The sequence below is a fragment of the Setaria italica genome, chromosome IX (genome assembly GCF_000263155.2).
Source record: "Setaria italica strain Yugu1 chromosome IX, Setaria_italica_v2.0, whole genome shotgun sequence".
Taxonomy (NCBI): Eukaryota; Viridiplantae; Streptophyta; class Magnoliopsida; order Poales; family Poaceae; genus Setaria; species Setaria italica.
In genome coordinates this window covers 51,941,314-51,962,050 of record NC_028458.1, presented here as the reverse complement: position 1 = coordinate 51,962,050, position 20,737 = coordinate 51,941,314, and the positions used below count along the sequence as shown (strand labels likewise).

Genomic DNA, 20,737 nt, shown 5'->3' with positions numbered 1-20,737 from the left:
AGCGCTCAATAAAACTGGAAGAAGACATCAGGCGCACTGGAGACTTTCAAAGCATACAGAGTCTCATGTTTTTGGGACTTCATATGCTTTAGTCCTGCAAAACGAAATCTACAATAACGTAAACCAGCATGACCTTTGTGCATTCGACACCATATTCAGTAATCAGTATTCACACACTGGGAGGCTAGAACTGGCAAAGCAGCTCACCGAGTACACTGAACAAGAGCTGATTCCACCTGACGCCACAATTGTCCATGATTGCAGCCACCATCAAATGCACTGGTAAACAAGCTACGAGATTTGTCCAAGATTTGCCGTCACAAACTCCAACAATACGCATTACCTTTCAAAGGGCTAACTTTTAAAAAAAGAAGAAAAAGGCGAAAACTCAAGTGTCGGCACATATGTAGGCATGCGCAGAACAGCAAAGCAGGTGATACATACAACATTCTGGAAAGTGTAACCTGGGGCTGTGAATTGAGTTAATCTGCCGGAAATTTCCTATCTGTAGTTGAGCAACTTTACTGAAATGTTACATGATGTGGCAACGTATTCACATGGACAGAGGTAACAGTAATCTTCTTTCTCTTTTCCTCTTGAGCCTTCTATGCCTAGAGATTTTGAGACTCACTGGGAGAAGAATCCCGAAAATTACAAACATGGCTGAAAGTTTGAACCATTTCAAGTAAAGGGCAACATAGCAGCACACCATGAGAAAACTAAACAAAACCGCATAGATGAGAGCAACCTTGAGATCCCTCCTGCGAAACAAAAAGATAAAAAGAGTTTTGAGTATATAACTAATAAAAAGCTGACTAAATGCAAGAGCAATTGCACTGGCTTCACAGCTTAGGTACAGACAGGATTAACATAAGCAACATAAATAGCCGCCACACCATCCATCAGTTGGAATTTACGAAGTTTGCAATACATTAGCTCATTTGCAACTATACTACATTCGCTGCAATAATGGCTTGACACATAATGAATCCTTTTCATGATTGTCACATTCCATTAGCACATGAGAAAACTGCTGGCATCAGGAGGCTGATGAATATGAGTAAGTTCAGATATTATTTCAGAAGCAGCCAAAACCAATTAGGTTCGGGATGGGGAAGCTGATGATATTCTTTTATTAATGACAATGAAGACATTCGTTGTCAATAAAATAAGCTAACTCTAGTGGCTACATGGATTTACAGTATCAAATTAATGTGCAAATCAGCGCAGAAGTTATTTATGACACATTGAGAAACTAGACATGCCGGAATGAGAAGTAGATTTGCCTGCCTTGCCACCCTACATGTTTAGAATTCAGAAATGAAGGGTGGGATAGCATGATATAGACAGATGACTTTCTGTGCATAATCAAGAACATAATTGTCATGCGGGGCTCCAGTACCTAGGGAGAAAGAAGGTGCCATCCGTTCAGTGGGGCGCAGCTGCTACAACCTAGTTATTTAAGTTGTTAGTCTCGGTTAAGACTGGATTTCAGTTTGTTCGCTTGGAATTCAATTAGGCGATCAGTTTAGAGATATGTTTAGGAGTTGGCTGCACACATCATTTTGAAAACTAAGCAATAGATTGATTCACCTGGTCACTCCTTTCTACCATCCTGCCTCCTCAGGTGAAACGCGTATCTTGGTACTACAGAACCGCTAAGCCGGAGAGGTCCAGGACCATGCCCTACTGTTTGTTCAGCTACAGTCCACCTGCAAATCTCCCTTCCTCTGAAGCTGAACACATGTTTTATCTAGTACTTCCACTGAATTAAGCCCTGGCACCTGTTCCAGTATACCTTGATTATTTTATGCTGTAGTTTTATATTATATTGTTGTAACTTGTAAGACCCACTGCCACGAATTTGTTCCTTCCATTGTTTGGAGATATCCAAGAGTGAGCCAAATCTTTTCCAATAATACAGGGCATGCCATTGTTTCAAAGTTCAATTGAAAATATCAAAACTTTTCAGGCAAGTTAAAAATACACGATCAAAAATCGATTAAGCACTACTTGTTTACTAAAAGAACTCGACTTGGGGGAGAGGGACATTGCCCTAGCTTTGCTCTTACAGTTTAATAATAATTCTTAGATGACTCTGTACTTGCCAGCCACTACTTCACTAGAGCATTTAGGTTTTTGTTTGTATGTATAGGAAATGTCTACTAACAGGAATACTTAGTCTTTCTTCATGTCATACTTTCGTGCTGAGTTACATTTCCTTTCTGTCAGCATGAAGAATGATGCTCCTGTAGTTCTGTTGGCACTCTTGACAGTAGAAATAGCATTAGAATCTACCATGGGAGCATACAAAGTGTGTTAATTGACTAGATGTGGAGAAGTGAGGAACTCTCCCACTTTCCATCTCACCCTAAGAGTGCTCACTGGGAGCCATGCAAATGTGACTGGTGTTTTTGCATTTAACCACGACAACTTCACGTGGCATCAAGGCCACTTTTATCCATCCAGATGATGAACAGACTTGACATAGCTTATAGTACCATAATTCCTCATCCATGTTGGTCAATATTTTGCATGTATTTGCATGGATGGAAAGGGAAAGTCACCCAAAAGCAAGGTGTCAATCTGTCTGTCAAGTTGCAGGAACAGAGAAGTTCTGGAGTACAACAATTCCCTTTAAATGTTGATTCAAGTTTCTGACATGGGTCCTATGTTATCTTAGAAAATTTCTGTTACATTTACTTCAAAATGATATGAATTATTAATGCCAAGTGCCAACCCTATACAAGATTATCAACATACTAGGCAATTTCTGAATCTTTGCATGTAAGTGAAGAAGTAGCACAAGTTAGATCTGAGCAAATTGAACCCTTGACTTGAGATTGACAGGCTTGGATCAGGCTAAAGTCAGGACTCAGGAGCTAGGGTCAGGCAATGCAGTTGGCTGGCTCAAACTCAACTAGCCTTGGGGCTATACCTATTTACCTGAATCAATGTCAGCTGGCTCAACAAGAATCTGGCCAAAAGCACGTCGCAGCGCCAGAAAAAAAGGATCGCCCCCGCGTCGTCCCGAAGGGTGACACAGGCGGCACCTCAATCCCACCGCCGGCCCTCCACCTCCACCACCGCAATCCCACCTCCGGCATCTCGCCGGAGGCTAGAGGGAGTGGGGATCCATCTCTCTAATAGGTTTTAGTTGATCGAGTCCAGTTTTAGGGTTTAGGTTTTTCCATGCCGCAGTTCGTGGTATTGGAGATTTATTTCCTCCTCCTCTTTTCCAGCAACAGTGAGGAGGTAGGGTGGATTTTGTCTGTCCATGGCAACTCCAATGAAGATGATGGCGGCAACTACGGCGTCGGCAACTTCCTTGGCATGACGACATGGACAATTAGGTTTCCGGATGGCGATATCGAGGCGGGGATGATGCTGCCGTCGTGGAATAATTTTCTCCAGCCCCTTCTCCATTTCGTCGTGGTTAGATCCAACCACGATGAAAGGCTTGTGAGAATAATTCTGCCCATTGAGCTGATGTTGATCAGTCTTGGTAGATTGGGATCAGTCTCTCTTCTTCATCGGTGGCAGAAAGAGGAAGAAGAAAGACGCAAAAAGGAAGAAGAAGATTTTGCTCGGTCCAGCCTACAGGGATGTTGGTCGTCGCTTTTTGGGTGCTTGTTCTCAGCCTGCTTGCTGAGCGTATGCCTGTGTGGCCTTCTATATGAATCTTTATACAGGTTTGAGATTGAGATTTGGAGTTGCATGACGCGTGAGTACAATGAAAATGAAAAGCAGTACTTGATTGTTCTTAAATGTAATTTTATTTGCTTCGAGAGTGTTGTGTGTGACATGATGATGTACTCAGCTTTGATTTAATACAATTCTTCCTTTGATCTAAAAAAAAAAGAATTTGGGCAAAAGCAAGTCTGAAAAAGTTCTGCTCACAAGTTTAATAATGTTGTGATGCTGGCATCCATTTTCTTCCCCTTTTTTTTTGCTCAAACAAATATTCATTTTGTTACTAACTCCTATTAGGTTCAAGAATTCATTTCTTCAGCGACTGAAGAAGCCATCAGACAAATGTTCATGGTTTAACAGTGTTTAAGTTGGTCGGAGTCGCACTAAAAAACAAACCCATATGCTCCACCCAAATGCCGACCAAGCACAGTAGCTAAGCTATTCTCTTTGCACAAACAGTAACCCATGTCTTAACTTATACCCCCGTATCGTGCTTCCAGCTAGCAATTTATAACATGACAAAAAGATTAATACTCGGGGAAAAAAGAAGTTCTACGCCAACACTTCTCAAGAATTCTGTTCTTCAAAGGTGCAGTTTATATTTGTAAAGTTACATTTTGCAAGATGTTATGCCTGTAAGTAAACATCTTCTGTCTCACCAATGAGGCCACAGATTGATTTGTTTTCTTGAAGTAAACCTCTAACTACTCATACCCATCTCGTCTCATACCCATCTCGTGCATCCCTGCCCCTTCCTGCTGGCTCCTATCCGGAACAAACAGAGGCAAAAGCTATGCAACCAAGGCCCATACAGATCAGACAAAATCCACAAGGTCATGTCTGCACAAGATTAAAGATAAGGCGCAGTCTACACCGCGCGAATCTGGCCGATCCCTACTTCCTACGCGTCACGTTAACAGTCAAGCGCACCGAATCGGAAATCGGACGTCAGCAAGGTTGATGGGAGCCTGACCTGGAGGCGATGTGGGGGTTGGGCGAGAAGACGGCGAGCGCGGCGGAGTAGGACTGGGCCGACCGGATCTGGTGTTCCCGCAGCTGCTCCGCGAGCTTCGCTCGCGTGATCATCTCCTCTCTCCCCGTGCAACCGCTCCTCCCGACTCACCTGACGGCTGATCTCTTGGTCCCACCCACGCGAAAACTATCCTCGAATTGCCGGAGACGGGAAGGAAGAACGGTGGAAGGGAGCCGGAGGGAAGAAGAGGGATTGGAGCCTCGGAGGAAGAAGAGGAGCTCGGTATCATCCTCCCTCCTGCTGTTGGGCGCGTACCACCCTTGGATCGGAGATCAACGCTCGTGATCTCGTCTGTAAGAAACATGCAGTTTGGAGGGTAATGTTTGGAGTTAGCATGTTGCTTGAGTGCTCGACGCTTTGATATCGTCCATCTGGAGCTCGTAAGATCCTTGAAGAAATAATGTTCATTGCAGGACTTTTATTGCTACAGTGCTAACATTTTTTCACCTGATATTAAGAGATGAGGATTGCAGATCAATCTTCCAAGCAAAACAAAATTTCCCTCAGATTTTCGTACAAGTGCTGAACATCTCATCTGTTTACTATGGACGGTGTTTGGTAGCACTCCACTGGAAAAAAATAGCTCCACTTTTACAAGGAAGGAGGCTAGATTTACATCATGCTGCATGGGATTATGGGCGGTCTCGCAATGCTGCCATGGTTCTGTCATCCTCGAATCCGACACTAGCACATGTATACGGAGCTTAACGTCGGGTGAAACAGATCAATGAAGCTCTACGCAATAGATTGTGGATGCAAGGGAGTGTACGTCGAGGATAAAGCTGATAAAAGTTCCATCATGCAAATAGAGGCCAAAATTAAGTAACGCTCGAGCTACTTACTACTCGTGACGGTGTGGTTGACAGGTGTTTCTGAATGCATCGAGCACCTTGTGCTCAAATGTCGTGACGCGCTCTTCGCTTGAAAAAACACAGGCATCAATATTTCGTCCTGGAACTGCCATCAAACTTTGCCGAGTGTACTATGCTCTGCACTGCAGAATGAGGAGGCGGAAGAACCGCCGGGCGCACGCCTGCGTGCGCTGTAGAATCTTGGTACGGTGCACGCACGCACAACCGCACATGCAATCTGCAGCGGCAGCGACCGGAGCCCTGAGGTGCGCTGCGGTGCTATTTGGCGGAAAACCTGCTCGGCGGAGGCGCGCGAGGTCGTTGTCACCAACTGGAGCGTCTGACGGACGCCGCGACTCACCGAGGACGCGAGGAGAAGATCAGAGGAGGGACGCGCGGCGACGAGCCGACGGCAGGCTGGTGCCCTTCATGGGCAGCGATGATCCACAGGCGCTCTCGTGCCCATCCATCATGGCTGCAGCGGCGCTCCGCGCTGGCCGTCCGAGCTCTGGTCTGGTCTGGTGCGACGCGCTTTTCAGTTGCTGTCTCGCCCTGCCCTGGCGCATCCAACCTTTTCCCTTTCGCCTGACCTCAGCGCGCGGGTTTGATCATCCAAAGCACTCCTGTCCCTGCCTCCATCAATAATTGGCGCGATAACTACACGTGTGGCCGCCCCGACGCCACACCGTGATCAGCAATCGCCCATAATATCCACTCAAAATCCTACTTATGACACGCCAGCCTATGGTCGAATAGCACGGCACATAATTGCAAAACTTGGACGAGGCTGACCGGCGAGACTCGGAGACGGAGACCAGATCAAATCCCCGTCACCACGACCTCGCGAGCCTGCTGATTTCGCCCGCCGGGACAGGCACCGAGCGCAGGCGCGCGCAGCCACATCCTCCCGGGCCAGGGCCGGGCAAATGATTCCCGGAACCCCCCATAAATTCCGCAAACACGAAAGTTCGAGAGCTGCTGCAATGCACTGGCTCTGCCATGATTCCCGATGCAAGCGATCCCTGTCGTCCGGTTCCAGTTTCCTCCCTCTCGTCTCACCCCTGCTTTCTCGCCACCGGTCTGATCTGATCCGGTCAGCCTCAGGAGCATTACACCTGAAGCAACCCGGCCGGCCTGGTGAGCACTGAGGCACTGAGCAGTGAGCACCTATAAAAGATTCCAGACGTGGAGGCCGGTAGAGCGATCAGGTCTAGGCGCAGCTCGTGCAGGCGGAATCAGAATTTCAGATACGCGCGCGCAAAGGGGGCAGAGACGGTGACCGGGGGCTCTTTCTACTGCGCGTACAACGCACGGCGTCCTGCCGCGCGCGCTCCGTCTCTTCTTTTACGCGCGGTAGGCGGAAAGACCTCCGCGACGGCGCGACCCCTTGCGTTGCGTGTCTCCCGCCCCCCGCCAACCTCGCGCGCCTTGCCTGCTTTCCTCGGCCCCTTCGTCTTTCTCCTCGCCGCTACTCGCCGACTAGCCATTGGAGACGCGTAGGGCGGTTGCCATGGGAAGTGGTCGCATGGGGATCCGGAGGTGGTTGGTTTCTGCTGCTACGATCTTGGTCCTCCTCCATGTCTTCCTCTTCCACCCGGCGAGTAAGTTCATGGTGCCATTACTCCCCCCAGCTTAGCGTACTCTTCATTGTTCAGAGTTCGTCCTCACTCTGCAATTTTATTGTCGAGTAACCAATTTTGCCATGCTTCTACTGCTTAGTTAGCTCAATTGATTGTTTATGCTACAAGCCTTGTCTCCTAAAGGGGTGAACATCGGCATGCATACAGGCTAAACCGAATCATATCAGTTGCCTTTTCCCCCCTTCGGAGTAAAAGATGATTCTCTGAATTCTCTACTAGTCCAGTAGCCTTCTCAATTTAGTTCCCTTTGGGAGAGTGGATTCACTTTCAGTATACTTCTTGGTTCCTCGAGCGAGCGTGTACAACTGTTACATTACTTTATCGTTTCTGGAGAGACAAAAATTCTGCATACGTTAGACTTTACATTACACATACGTAGCTGACTCATTCATTGGTGGGGGTAGTTTAGTTACCGGACTTTGTTGCTAGTTCCCCAAGTGGCGTGTAAAGCCGATGGCGATTGAGGGTACAATTTTCCCTATTCTGAAGGTGGGACGGATTTGCTGAGATCTCTGCCTTTTGCTTCCCCATGAAAATGAAATTCCTCCAACATCAAAGAAAAATACAACTGCTCAGTGCTGAGAGGTGAAGCTTCACTCTCTCCTCGCCATGTGTCATAGTCGTGTTCTTAACGCCTGGATAAAGAAAGGAATTATGATGGAATTGCTCTCAAAGGAGACGTTGACGAACCGCACAAAATCAAACCACGCCAAGTTGGGCACAAGTTCATAAAAAAAACATACATGATTCTAACTGATTGATATATGCACAGTAGAATAGAGTAGTTGCATGTCCTGTTGTGTGACCAGCAACTGTGCATTAGTACTGCGTTAGGAAGGAAGAGTATGGGTGTTTGGGAGGAGGGGGCTAAATTTTAGCCCCCGAATGTTTGGACACTAAATTAGGAGTATTAAACCTAGACTAATTACAAAACTAATTACGCAACCTCTAGGCTAAATCGTGAGACGAATCTATTAAGCCTAATTAGTCCATGATTTAACAATGTGGTGCTACAGTAACCATTCACTAATGATGGATTAATTAGGCTTAATAGATTTGTCTCGCGATTTAGCCTAGAGGTTCTGCAATTAGTTTTATAATTAGCTTATGTTTAGTCCTCCTAATTAGTCTTCGAACATCCGATGTGACAGGGTTAAAGTTTAGCCCCTGGTATCAAACGCTCTAGTTGCTAAGCATCTTCCTTCAGAGGAACTGTTCATTGGCTCTGGCATGGGTCATGCTCAAAGTGGACTGAGACTTTGACCCATGTGTCAGGCTCACACTTTGAGTCCACCAAACCGGTTGGTCAGGGAATCTAGCAGGAGCAAGGCAATTGCCCAATCATTAATGCATAGAAATCAACAACTCCTCCGATCAAATAATCGACGACTACTGGACAAAACCCAAGAGTAGTTGCAGTAGCCACCAATGCTTAGGCCGCGCGCCGAAGCAGAGATGATCCACCATGTCGTGGTGTCCGTGCATGCCAGATGATGATGCTCACGGCTGTACAACTGTGCGTATCGTTGTTATCTAACCACTCCTTGCTCACATTTGCATGTGACCAAACGCGTCATGCGTCGTGTCCCCCACAAATCATGCTCACTTCCATTTGGCTCCATCCCAAGAACTGATACTTTTACTTTTTCTCTGAAACTTTAAAATCTGATTCGTTTCGTCATCAGTTATGCACCTCCTGGCTAAGTTTTCTGCAACTACTCCAGTTTTTAAGCTGATTTTCTGCAACTGCTGAACTGACGAAATGAACTGTGCGTGCACCGTAACTTGTACGTCTTCTCATGCACGCCCGTTCACTGTTTGCAGCGTCGCAGTCGTTCATCGGCTTCAACTACGGGACGATCGCGGACAACCTCCCGCCGGCGGCGTCGACGGCCAGCCTGCTCATGTCCACGTCCATCGGCAAGCTCCACCACCACGAGCCGCAGCCGGACCTGATCGCGGCGCTCGCGGGCTCCAACATCTCCATCCTGCTGGGCATCCCCAACGGAGACGTGCCGAACCTCGCGTCCTCCCCAGCCGCCGCCATCATCCCCACCATGGTGACCGTCTCCGCCATCTCCGTCGGCAACGAGCTGCTCAAGTCCGGCGACCCCACCCTCGCGCCCCAGCTCCTCCCCGCCATGCAGAACCTCCTCGCCGCGCTCCCCGCCGGCTTCACCACCACGGCACGTATCTTCTCTCGTCACACTCGTGCGATCAACGCCTTAACTAAAAAACAGAGCATACACGCATGGTTGCCCGGTTGCCCCGACGAACGGTTGTTGAGCGAGTGAAGTTGTTGGCAACTACGAACAGATCTCCACGGTGCACTCCATGGCCGTGCACGTCGGCGTCGGACCCGCCGTCGTCGGGCGCGTTCCACCCGGACCTCGCCGGCAGCCTGGACCCGGTGCTGGATTTCCTCCACCAGAACGGCGCGCCCTTCATGATCAACCCGTACCCCTACTTTGCCTACGCTTCTGACACGCGGCCGGAGACGCTGGCGTTCTGCCTGTTCCAGCCCAACGCCGACCGCGTCGACGCCGCGTTCGGACTCACCTACACCAACATGTTCGACGCGCAGCTGGACGCCAAGGGGTACACCGACGTGGACATCGTCATCGCCGAGATCGGGTGGCCGTACAAGGGGGACGCCGACGAGGCCGGCGCGACGGTGGACAACGCCAGGGCCTACAACGGCAACCTCGTGGCGCACCTCAAGTCCCAGGCCGGCACGCCAAGGACGCCGGGGAAGTCGGTGGACACGTACATCTTCGCGCTCTACGACGAGGACCTCAAGGGCGGGCCGGAGTCGGAGCGCCCCTTCGGGCTGTACAAGACGGACCTGACGCGAACTACGACCCCAGGCTCGGCAAGAGCAGCAGCACGGCGGCTCCCACCATTCTGACTCCATCTCCGCCGCAGCAGGTTCGACAATATCAATTTTGTCTGCTGCCTTGGTTTGATACAATGGGGCGTTACTGATGCCGTCTGAATTTGCAGGGCATGCTGCAGCCGAGCAGGGGGGCGACGCCGACGCCAACGGGGTTCTGCCAGACGACGGCCGCCGTGCCGGGCAGCACGCAAGGCCAACAGGTGACGCAGACCAGTTCGTGCTACATCCCCTGCCGAAGCCGTGTCGCGGCGAGCTGACGCCGGGACACGGCAGCTTGTTTGGTTTGGTGTTTTGCTGTGCCTGGCCATGGTCGCCGGCAAGTAGCTACAGCAATACAGCGTTTGTATGTGTCGGAACTAGTACAGTATACAGTATAGGCTTTTGCAGCCCACTCGCTACCACCGTATATATATTAGATTTCACGAAAACAGCTACACACAGTCGAACGTTGAGCCGGTTCTTTTTTCCTTGCATTTGCGGATTTGCCCTCGGTTGCACCCTTTTTGAAGTACAAATACAAATACAAAGGATATAAAGGTAAGATTTGATTGCGTGAGCCTTCCTCCTTAAACAAAAGGCCGATACACGAGCAATGTTGTGCATCTTATCTACAGAGCTAACTAAAGTTAGTTTCGTGATATGAACACTTGAGCTGCTTGCTTAAGCTGCTGCATCTTCGATTTATGCGCTTTGGCATATCTACGCCAGCAACAACTTGATTTTTGCAATTCAGATATAGCTGGGCGCAGAGTTCAACGTCGATGGCATCAATATCTTGGAACCACAATCGAACTGGGCTTCCAATCTTCTAATCCTAACTCTTATACTTGGCAAAATTCCTTTCTAATCAATGCTGGAAACATTGGCATCATCATGATTTAAGCTTGTTCCAAAGATAGGTTGCTCTTCTGATGATCGGGTCTGCTGAGGAGCCTTCTGCATATGCTTCCAAAGCTCGTAGGAGCTTTATGAATTTGGTTCCATCGTCCTGAAGCAGTAGGTGAGAAGAATTTATACAGGGAGAAGCATAAAACGAGCACACTTTTAGCTGTAATTACTACAAAGATATGATGCTAAGTTTTAAGTCACCTGTGGCTTCTGAAATACAAGGTCAGTTGTCTTGAAAGGAACCATATAAGGAGGAAGATCAGAACGTAATGTGGCCTACAATTGGGTGAGAAGAGTTTGGTTGAGAGGTGATTTTTTAACAATTAGAAAGGAAGCAACAATTTTTCACAGAAATACCAATAAATAATACCAGGCTTTTGCAAAGGATTGCCTGTTCCGAGTCGGATATCAGAGCCTGAAAATATTTCACGTTAACTTGGTTCCATGATATCATTTCAAAAACTAAAATATGTTCTACTTTGATAAGAGAACAATGGTATCAATAATTAAGAAGATGCCAGATTAATTAAAGTGTAAGAACACAAATTATATTTAATTTTTCAGGACCATGGTGCTGACCACATCATCATCAACAACAACAACATAGGCTTTCAGTTCCAAACAAGTTGAGAGGTAGGCTAGAGTTGAAACCAACAAGAGCTACAAATCAGGATTCGGGCACATGAATAGTTTTCCAAGCACTCCTAACCAGGGCTAATCTTTAAGTATATTCTATCCCTCCAAATCTCCTTTTATTGCTTCTTCCCATGTCAATTTTGGTCTTCCTCTGCCTCTCTTCACATTACTATCACGCCTTGGGATTCCACTATGCACCGGTGCCTCCGGAGACCTTCATTGGACATGTCCAAATCATCTCAGCTGGTGTTGGATAAGCTTTTCTTCAATTGGTGCTACCCCTAACCTATCACGTATATCTTCGTTCCAGACTCGATCCCTTCTCATATAACCACAAATCCAACACAACATACGCATTTCCGCAACACTTATCTGCTGGACATGTCGTCTTTTTGTAAGCCAACATTCTCACAATACAACATTGCGGGTCTAATCACCATCCTATAAAACTTACCTTCTTTTAGCTTCAATGGTACCCTCTTGTCATATAAAATTCCTGATGCTTGGCGCAATTTCATCCACCCCGCTTTGATTCTATGACTAACATCCTCATCAATATCCCCATCTCGTTGTAGCATTGATCTCAAATATCAAAATGTATCCTTCCTGGGCACTACTTGGCTTCCAAACTAACATCTTCCTCCTCATGTGTAGTAGTGCCAAAGTCACATCTCATATATTCAGTTTTAGTTCTGCTGAGTCTAAAACCTTTTGACTCTAGAGTCTTCCGCCACAACTCCAGTTTCCTATTTACTCCTGCTTGACTTTCATCAACTAGCACTATATCATCCGCGAAGAGCATACACCAAGGGATATCCCCTTGAATGTCCCTTGTTACCTCATCCATCATCAAGGCAAATAGATAAGGGCTTAAAGCAAACCCTTGATGCAATCATATTCTAATCGAAAAGTTATTTGTGTCGCCATCACTTGTTCGGACTCTAATTACAACATTGTTGTACATGCTCTTAATAAGTCCAACGTACTTCGTTGGGACTTTATGTTTGTCCAAAACCCACCACATAACATTCCTTGGTATTTTATCATACGCCTTCTCCAAGTCAATGAAAACCATGTGTAGATCCTTCTTCTTCTCCCTATACCGCTCCATAACTTGTCTTATTAAGAAAATAGCTTCCATGGTTGATCTTCCAAGCATGAAACCAAATTGATTCATAAAGACCCGTGTTATCCTTCTCAAACGATGCTCGATAACTTTCTCCCATAGCTTCATAGTATGGTTCATCAACTTAATTCCTCGGTAATTAGTACAACTTTGAATATCTCCCTTATTCTTGTATATTGGTACCGGTATACTTCTCCTCCACTCTTCCGGCATCTTATTCGACTGAAAAATATGGTTGAACAAATTGGTTAGCCATACTATGGCTATATCCCCAAGGCATCTCCACACCTTAATTGGGGCCATTGTCTTACCACTTTTCATCCTTTTCAACACCTCTCTAACCTCAGATTCTTGGATCTTCCGTACAAAGTGCCTGTTGGTGTCATCAAAAGTCATCCAACTACAAAGTTGTGTTCTCATTCTCACCATTGAAGAATTTGTCAAAATACTGTCACACCCGATTTTAAAACAAAACCAAGTGCTACCTATAAGTATTCATACATATAGCGACATCATAAGTGAATAACAACAACAATATCACATAAAGAACAAGAGAGTATATCAGAGATTTACGCTTAATCCTGGAAACGAAGGCTCCAAACTTCACGGGCAATCGACTGGGGGCTGCGTACGCCTAAAACTCAGCATCACCTTAAGAAAACTTCACACACCTTCTTCCGAGCAGTAGTAAGCAAGGGTAAGTACACTTAAGGTTGGTACTCAGCAAGGCCACAAGAAATAACCAGAATAACGATTTAAGTCCATCTTGAAGTTAAATTATCATGTAAAGGACCAGGCCGCTCTTGACCAGAAGGCCTGGTCGGCGCCTCGACTAGGAGGTCTAGTCAGGGTCGGGACCACAGTCCGATTCCGACCAAGTTCCCTCGACCGGGGATGTGCCTCTAATCGGACCGACGCACATCGCTCCCTCCCGACTGACACGGTCGGGACCGACCGGGACGACTGAGCGGGGACACCCGCTCGGTATGGGCCCGGGAGCAGGTGGAGCGGATAAGGAAAGACGCTCAGGTCAACCGTCGTACAAAGGACTGTACCTCACCACGCCCTGCGCACGCAATGCACAGTGCCGCCCTGCCAAGTAAGGCGAACACTATGCTACCTGCCAGTCACGACAGAGCGACCGGATGAGATGAACAGGGATGGAGGGTGATGGCTATCCCGTACCCGACGGCATGGGCATTGACAAGATTAGGCAGCGCCCGTGCACCTTTTCTCTCCCTCTCTGACTTGTAAGGCCGTCCCCTTAAACTATAAAGAGGGACGCTCTCTCTCTCAATCGATCAGGGACTCTCTGGCTCTCTCGAGACACTCCGACGCTCATACGCACTCGAACACCCTCTCCAACAGTTAGCGCACGTTCGAGCCCCCGTCACTCTCCTCCACTCGGACCAGAGCACAACGAACCTCGAACACCCCGTTCTCCACTCCTCACTCGTTTGTACCCCCACTGCAAACTTCAAGCACCTGTGCTCAGGAATACAATCGACCGATGACCCTGACTGGACGTATGGCCTGTTGCCCGAACGAGTATAAATCCTGAGTCATTGTGTGCTTTGTGTGCTAGGCCATATCCGATTTAACGCGCGGCAAACTACGTATATTTACCTGTCAGCCAGATTCCGCACCGACACTAATCGTTGGTAAAGATCCTCATACGTCCTACCCTTTGCCACACTTACAGCTCGCTTTGCGATCTTCTTGCCTCCTTGTAGTTCTCTATGTTGTCCACACTCCTATCATGGAACAAGCACCTATAGCACTCTTTCTTCTCCTTAATAGTCATTTGGACTTCCTCGTTACACCAGCAAGTATCTTTATCTACGCCTCTACCCTCCTTGTTCACTCCAAGCACCTCCGAGGCCACCTTCTGAATGCAGTTTGCCATCTTCTCCCACATGTTGTCTGCATTCTCTCCTTCCTTCTAAGGACTCTCTTTGATTACCCTTTCCTTGAAGACCTCTGACGTCTCCTCTTTCAGTTTCCACCACTTTGTTCTTGCAATCTTGGCTTGTTTATCCCTGCATGCGCGCATCTAAAAACGAAAGTCCGCCACCACAAGCTTATGTTGAGAAACAACACATTCCCTTGGTATCACCTTGCAATCGAAGCATGCCCGTTTATCCTCTCTTCTTGTGAGGATAAAGTCAATCTGGCTATAGTGTTGGCTACTACTAAAAGTCACTAAATGGGACCGTCTCTTCCTAAAGAAAGTGTTCGCTATCATCAAGTTAAAAGCTACTGCAAAGTCCAAGACTTCCTCTCCCACCTGATTCCTACTAACATACCCAAAACCTCCATGAACCGCCTCGAAGCCTACACTTGTTGTACCTACATACCCATTAAGATCTCCTCCTATGAAAAGCTTCTCGCTAGAAGGTATAGTTCTAACCAGGCTATCTAAATCTTCCCAGAAAAGCCTTTTAGCACTCTCATCGTGGCCTACTTAGGGGGCATACGCACTAATTATGTTCAGGACCATATCACCAACGACAAACCTAACTAGGATAATCCTATCCCATTGCCTTCTCACGTCCACCACTCCATCCTTGAGACATGGTGCTGACCACATCCATTACAAAAAAGGAATAATATAACCAAATGAAGTGAAATCCAGCATTGCTAGAGTTTCTTTGCAAAGACACAAGTGAACGTTTATACATGCGAAAAAGGAGAGGAGTTACCATGTACACGTTACCTGTTTAATTCGCTCATCCTCAACTTCATCCACAGATTTCAGTAGATTCTCCAAGGAACCTATTTAGAATTATAAAAATTAAGAACATCATTGCTGTGCCTTTGAAACCTCTCAAGGTAATCAGGGTGACAGATATGCCAACGCTCCCTATGAAAAAGCTTGACAAACAAGACTAAACAGGTGAATAGTCTATAAAAGACTCAGGTGGATTCCTAAAGGGACCCTGGTAATCTTTCCACTGTGGTGCGTATGCAAGCTATTCTAAAATCTATCCAATTTTTATAGCATGTGCACTTAGACCAATCAGTTTGCACTAACAAGCTAAAATAAATAAATAAATAACTCTGCTACAGCATATAAATCTTTTTTTAAATAATCCAGATCTAATTAGTCTTTCAAGGGCAAAATTCTATAAAAAAACATACCAAACTTAGTTATCAGCTTTACTGCATTAACATCTCCAATTCCGTCAACTCCTGCAAAAGAAAGTGTTTCCAGTCACATCATAAGCATCTCACTGTCAATGGGTTCCAGCAAAGATAAATTCAGATCACAGAGATGCATTGCGGCAAAGAATGATGAATAATCGCTGGTAAAAGTTATAGTCAGAAGATAATTTTGGGCACAGAAGGATTTGCATTTGGACTTACAAGGTAAGTAGACTTAATATGGTTTATAGCCTCATTTGATAGGTCAGCCAAGGTCTTTATTCAACAGCTAAAGTTACAGTTCAATCACACAATACAGAACAAACAAAGCAATAAGTAAACAAGTAGAAGAAGTAATAGGCAGGCAGTATTTCTATATAGCCACCAGTGTGGTTGGCTGCCTAGCTTCGTGCAAAAGAGAAATGAAATCTCCTTGTTTGTCACGAAACAGTTATCAGAAAAGATAATAGGCCAGGTTCATGCAGCAAACAGACCAAACAACCCAAAGTATGTTACATTCATATACTTAGTTCTTTCTTTATCAGTCAACGGGAATAAAAAAGGGAAAAGGATATCACTTGCTAGAAGAGGCATGCATCATAGGACAAAACAGCAACAAAGGACTACCAGGTATATTGTCAGCCTTATCTCCTGAAAGCGCAACAACATCAACAAACTGCGAGGGTTTCAGAGCTCCATATCTCTTGACGAAGTCTTCAACCCCAAATGAAACCATTCTGCATGTCCGAATCATGAAATTTAACTATTTGAATCGTTCAGTTACACTTGAAATGTAACAAAACATTTGAACTGACCCAGAACCGCGTGGAGCAATCCTGAGCAAACGCAAAGAAGGTGACAAAATTTGGAAGAAGTCTTTATCAGGAGAGACAATCCGCACCTTCAAAGAGGGGCATTTTAAGACAATGTATTAGTCATAAAAATGATCAAAATACACGAGATTATACCTTGTGCATATGTGCCTGTTGTGCTTTGTGGTTGGGTGTAGGTTGTTTTTTTTTTGTTTGTTTGTTTGATAAACAATGGATAGAATAATTGAAGAAGATCAATGGTGCAGGTAGTTACCTTGTAACCAGCCGACACACTGTTTACAGCCAGGGTGCCAATAACATCATCAGCTTCAACACCTGGGACCTGCATCAATTATTTTACAAAGCCAAATATCAACAGCTATATCATTTGAGAGAGACGCAACTCTCCTGCGTGTTACCCAACATACTAAATAGTAAATAGCTATCCAGGTTGTAATCAAATGCATAAATGATATTACTTTACCTCAATTACTTTGATTGACATTGCCTTAATGGATGCCTTCAAGTACTGCATACCCTGGACAACTGTGTCTGGCGTTGGGGTGCGGTTGCTCTTGTAAGCAGGGTACAGCATATGACGAAAGGTCATTCCTAAGGGGAAAGAAGAGAGAATGGTATTGTCTCTTGGGTTCAAATATGAGAGGAAACAGGATAAAACAGCTGCAACTGAAAAGCACCCAATTGGCACCTGACCCTCCTAAAGCAAAGATATCTTCTGCCAAGTGGCTGTGCAAACATCAACACTTAAGTTTTGACATGTTCTCTTTCCAATACATAAGCAAAGTATCTCTAAGAACCTGCCAACTTGGAGCATACTACTTAGCGCTTTTTTAGTGGAGGAAAGAACAATTGGATAGAGAATCAGAATCAAGAACTAAGCGCAATAGAAGTCGTAGAAACTAAAAGTTGGCAGCGCTACAATGGCTTTACATAACATTCCAGAACTGCTTTATCCAAACATTCCTATATCATTCCTACTGGCTCTCCAACTGCTACTTCCTTGGTCAAGGAATCGAGTATAGCAAAACATGGCTTATGTGCAAGTCACTAAGTCAGGGCTCCAGGCCATCAAGAAGACAATACGCGGATCAGTCCAAGATCTGCTAATTGTCAGCCACAGATACCTTCTCCCATGATCCCATCAATTCGAGACATCTTACACCCTTACCTTTTGCCATGTGACATTCTTTGGATGGCATGGCAGTATAATGACCATATGGAACTCCTGAAAAGAAAAGTTTGGTAACTTATTTGTTGCTTTCAGAAGTTTAAGGAAATGCATCACTTTAAATTTGCAGAGACTAGGTCCATCTCACAATCTAACCTTTAGGGATGCTCAAACAAGGAATTTAAGATGAAAATAAAAGACCACCGACCCCCACCCCCCTCCCTCCCGCCCCACCCAAAAAAGGAAAAGGTATAAAACATATATATTGATTTCATATTTGATCAAACATCTTTGACAAAACATTGAATAAACAACTTTCGTGAATGGTAACGAGAAATCGGATAGCAAGGTAAAGCTTCCGACATATCAATATCTTGGTCTAGTGCAGTGACTAAGCTCAATAAGCTGAACAATGCAAACATCATATTATGACAAGGATTCAATGCTTATTGATTAAAAAAGTGGCGAGTGTGTGCTGCGGAGAGTGATCAACAAGTGGCATGAATACTAAAAAATTAAACAGAATGTGTATACTCAGTATAAGAATTATCCTGGGCACAGCTTACCATCATGGTCAAACACGACCTACAAATGGGTTAACAAAATCATGAGGGATGGGAGGGAATGAAAAAACAAACAGATATTGATGGCAGTGAAACCATGCTAGAACTGAACATACCGCAGCATGAGATGGAATGAACTCCAGCATGTCAAGAAGCTGCAGAAAATAATCAAAAGAATCACAAAGATGAAAAGCATACAAAGCAAAATATGAAATTGTACAATGTTAATATGTAGTTTGGCACCTCAACACTAAAAATATGTGCAGCCACAACAGACCAGTACACAAGTAAAACATACATTAACATTAACTGATAGTGAACTTCTGTAAGCCGCAAAACAGATTAATCCTCTGAAACAGGCAGCTATGTACAGCAAATTTTCCTTTGACTTTTAGCCTTCCCAGCACGTCCAAAATTGCTATGGAAATGACCATCTAGATCCAGGCTACCACACTTGGTAAACACTCTATCTATTCCACAATTCTGTAACATCATAAGAGTTTTGCTACAGAGAGTGGACAGGGTTGATGCTCACAGTCCATTTAATCTATTTGTGACAATGAATTAGAAAACAAAGCTGTAAAAATATATAGAAATTTAAGGGTATAGTTTTCACTATGGATCAGGGATTCTTAGTAAAGACTCCGTTTGACCATGGAACAATCCTACTTACCAGGGATAGAGCTTTGAATATAGTCAAAACCCAATCTCCATTTCCATCAGCGTGCTCCAACTGGCCATGCTGCAGTTGTGCTACACCCATAGAAATAAAAATAGATGAATTGCTGATTCCAGAAATTAAAAAAAAATGCAAAAAGAATGCATAGAAAATGAGATGAGCATATGTACAGCAGTTGCTTTTGGTGGCCTTTTTTTTTTGTGAATTTCAATATTATGCAGGAGGAAGCTCATGTGGTTTAGACAAAGGCGGTTTCATTGACACAACTTTGACATGATGACACTAACATAACCACAGAAGAACAAGTTCAATTCCAGTATATCATTTGCTGATCAAAGTATATATTAAAATGAAGACATCAAGGTGCTTCCTCTCTAGATGTTTGCTAATAAGAAACAGGAAGCAAAAGGCTAACAACACATATCAACAAAACGGTCCATTGAAGAAGAAATCAGAAAAATACTAACCCAATATCTTGTAGTAGGATCTGTACATCACTGACGTTCCATCAACAAGCATTATTCTGCCCTTTGAAGGATCAGCACGAGTGACACCATCGGTCGGATTCGACAATGTGTCCAATATGCCTGAGGGTATGCTGTCATCATACAGTGGAATCCGTGGAGTATTCTGCACTGATGGTCCTTGAAAACTCTCAATCGAGTCTGTGAGTGGCAGAACTGACTGCCCTGAAACGCCCTGATATTAAATAGAAATTTAAGAACAACAGTTAGTTTGAATGACCATCATTTTAAATTTAAGCCCTGATATCCTTGAACCTATTGTGATGATATAACTTTGAATGACAACCATTTTGAAGCGAAAAAACGCTTGACCAATCCAACACACTATGAACAAAATAAAAAACCAGTGACTATTCGAAACTGCAATAAAAAACCCTGAACTTCACAGAAATCGAACAGCACAATTCCGATTTCATAACTATGCCCCGCCCCTTCCTAATCCCCAAGTCGTCACGCCATGAGAGGAGGAAGGGGTATATTGTAACATTTACCTTCCTGAGAACGGTTAGTGGCGACGGGAGCTGCTGGGAAGCAGCGGTGCGGTAGAGGTGGAGGCGGGGCGCCGCGGCGGCGCGGAGGAAGCAACAGGCCATCGGCGGAGGCTACCTCTTCCGCATCTCCCGCGAGGGATGGTGGAGGGGTGATAGTGGCGGGGAGAATGGCTAGGGTTTACGGGGTGGGGATTGGGATGGAAGATGAGGATGGAGATTGAGGCTGGAGGACGAGGCGTTCGACGGAATGCGCGGGCGGTGTGGAAAGAGGAGCTGCAGCGGCAGTCGCTGAGCGCCAGGCCAGCCAGGGAGGGGCTATGGACGGGGGTGGCCTGGCTTAGGTCTGCGCTTGATTTATGAATATAATGTTAATCTGTCCCAATGGGTCACAAATCCGTTGTCGTCTAGTCCGGTTAGGATACCTGGCTTTCATCCAGGCGACCAAGGTTCACATCCCGGTAAGGGAACAATTTTTTGAATTTTTTTTTATCCTTCAGGTCTCTGGGATCATTCCCTTGTCAATCAATTATCACTGAATCCAAAACAACGGAAATGCTAGCATGCTCCTCACC

The 20,737-nt window shown here is 45.6% G+C and overlaps 2 protein-coding genes and 1 pseudogene across 8 annotated transcripts; 1 reads left to right on the top strand and 2 right to left on the bottom strand.

The window, feature by feature from the left end:
- Positions 1–396: 396 nt before the first annotated feature.
- LOC101770286 lies at positions 397–4,992 on the bottom strand. The gene is made up of 2 exons (XM_004985048.3): positions 4,667–4,992; positions 397–761 (listed from the first exon to the last, which is right to left on the bottom strand). The coding sequence occupies exons 1-2, from the start codon at positions 4,777–4,779 to the stop codon at positions 554–556; spliced, it is 321 nt and encodes a 106-aa protein (XP_004985105.1). The 5' UTR covers positions 4,780–4,992; the 3' UTR covers positions 397–553.
- A 1,559-nt stretch (positions 4,993–6,551) lies between these two features.
- LOC101767858 lies at positions 6,552–10,581 on the top strand (annotated as a pseudogene).
- LOC101768263 (flap endonuclease Xni) lies at positions 7,190–20,475 on the bottom strand. 7 transcript variants are annotated; one of them, XM_004985041.3, is made up of 15 exons: positions 20,166–20,473; positions 19,618–19,849; positions 19,145–19,224; positions 18,588–18,626; positions 18,475–18,493; positions 17,909–17,965; positions 17,204–17,331; positions 16,994–17,062; positions 16,723–16,808; positions 16,535–16,644; positions 15,905–15,955; positions 15,480–15,538; positions 11,372–11,416; positions 11,203–11,277; positions 10,635–11,101 (listed from the first exon to the last, which is right to left on the bottom strand). In XM_004985041.3, the coding sequence occupies exons 1-15, from the start codon at positions 20,265–20,267 to the stop codon at positions 10,985–10,987; spliced, it is 1,269 nt and encodes a 422-aa protein (XP_004985098.1). In that variant the 5' UTR covers positions 20,268–20,473; the 3' UTR covers positions 10,635–10,984. The 7 variants fall into 7 exon arrangements, with proteins under 7 accessions (XP_004985104.1, XP_004985098.1, XP_004985099.1 ...); XM_004985042.3 differs by lacking the exon at positions 17,909–17,965; XM_004985045.3 differs by lacking the exons at positions 10,635–11,101; positions 11,203–11,277; positions 11,372–11,416 and adding exons at positions 11,524–12,985; positions 13,075–13,136 and having other exon boundaries at positions 20,166–20,475.
- Positions 20,476–20,737: the final 262 nt, after the last annotated feature.

Bases quoted from the DNA above. Each gene is read 5' to 3' on its own strand.
- LOC101770286 (XM_004985048.3), bottom strand. From the start codon at position 4,779: ATGATCACGCGAGCGAAGCTCGCGGAGCAGCTGCGGGAACACCAGATC. The intron at 762-4,666 runs GTCAGGCTCCCA...TTTGTTTCGCAG, and splicing joins AACCCCCACATCGCCTCCAG to GAGGGATCTCAAGGTTGCTC.
- LOC101768263 (XM_004985041.3), bottom strand. From the start codon at position 20,267: ATGGCCTGTTGCTTCCTCCGCGCCGCCGCGGCGCCCCGCCTCCACCTC. The intron at 16,809-16,993 runs GTAACTACCTGC...CCCTCTTTGAAG, and splicing joins GTGTGTCGGCTGGTTACAAG to GTGCGGATTGTCTCTCCTGA. The intron at 11,417-15,479 runs GTAACGTGTACA...AAATATTTTCAG, and splicing joins AGGATGAGCGAATTAAACAG to GCTCTGATATCCGACTCGGA.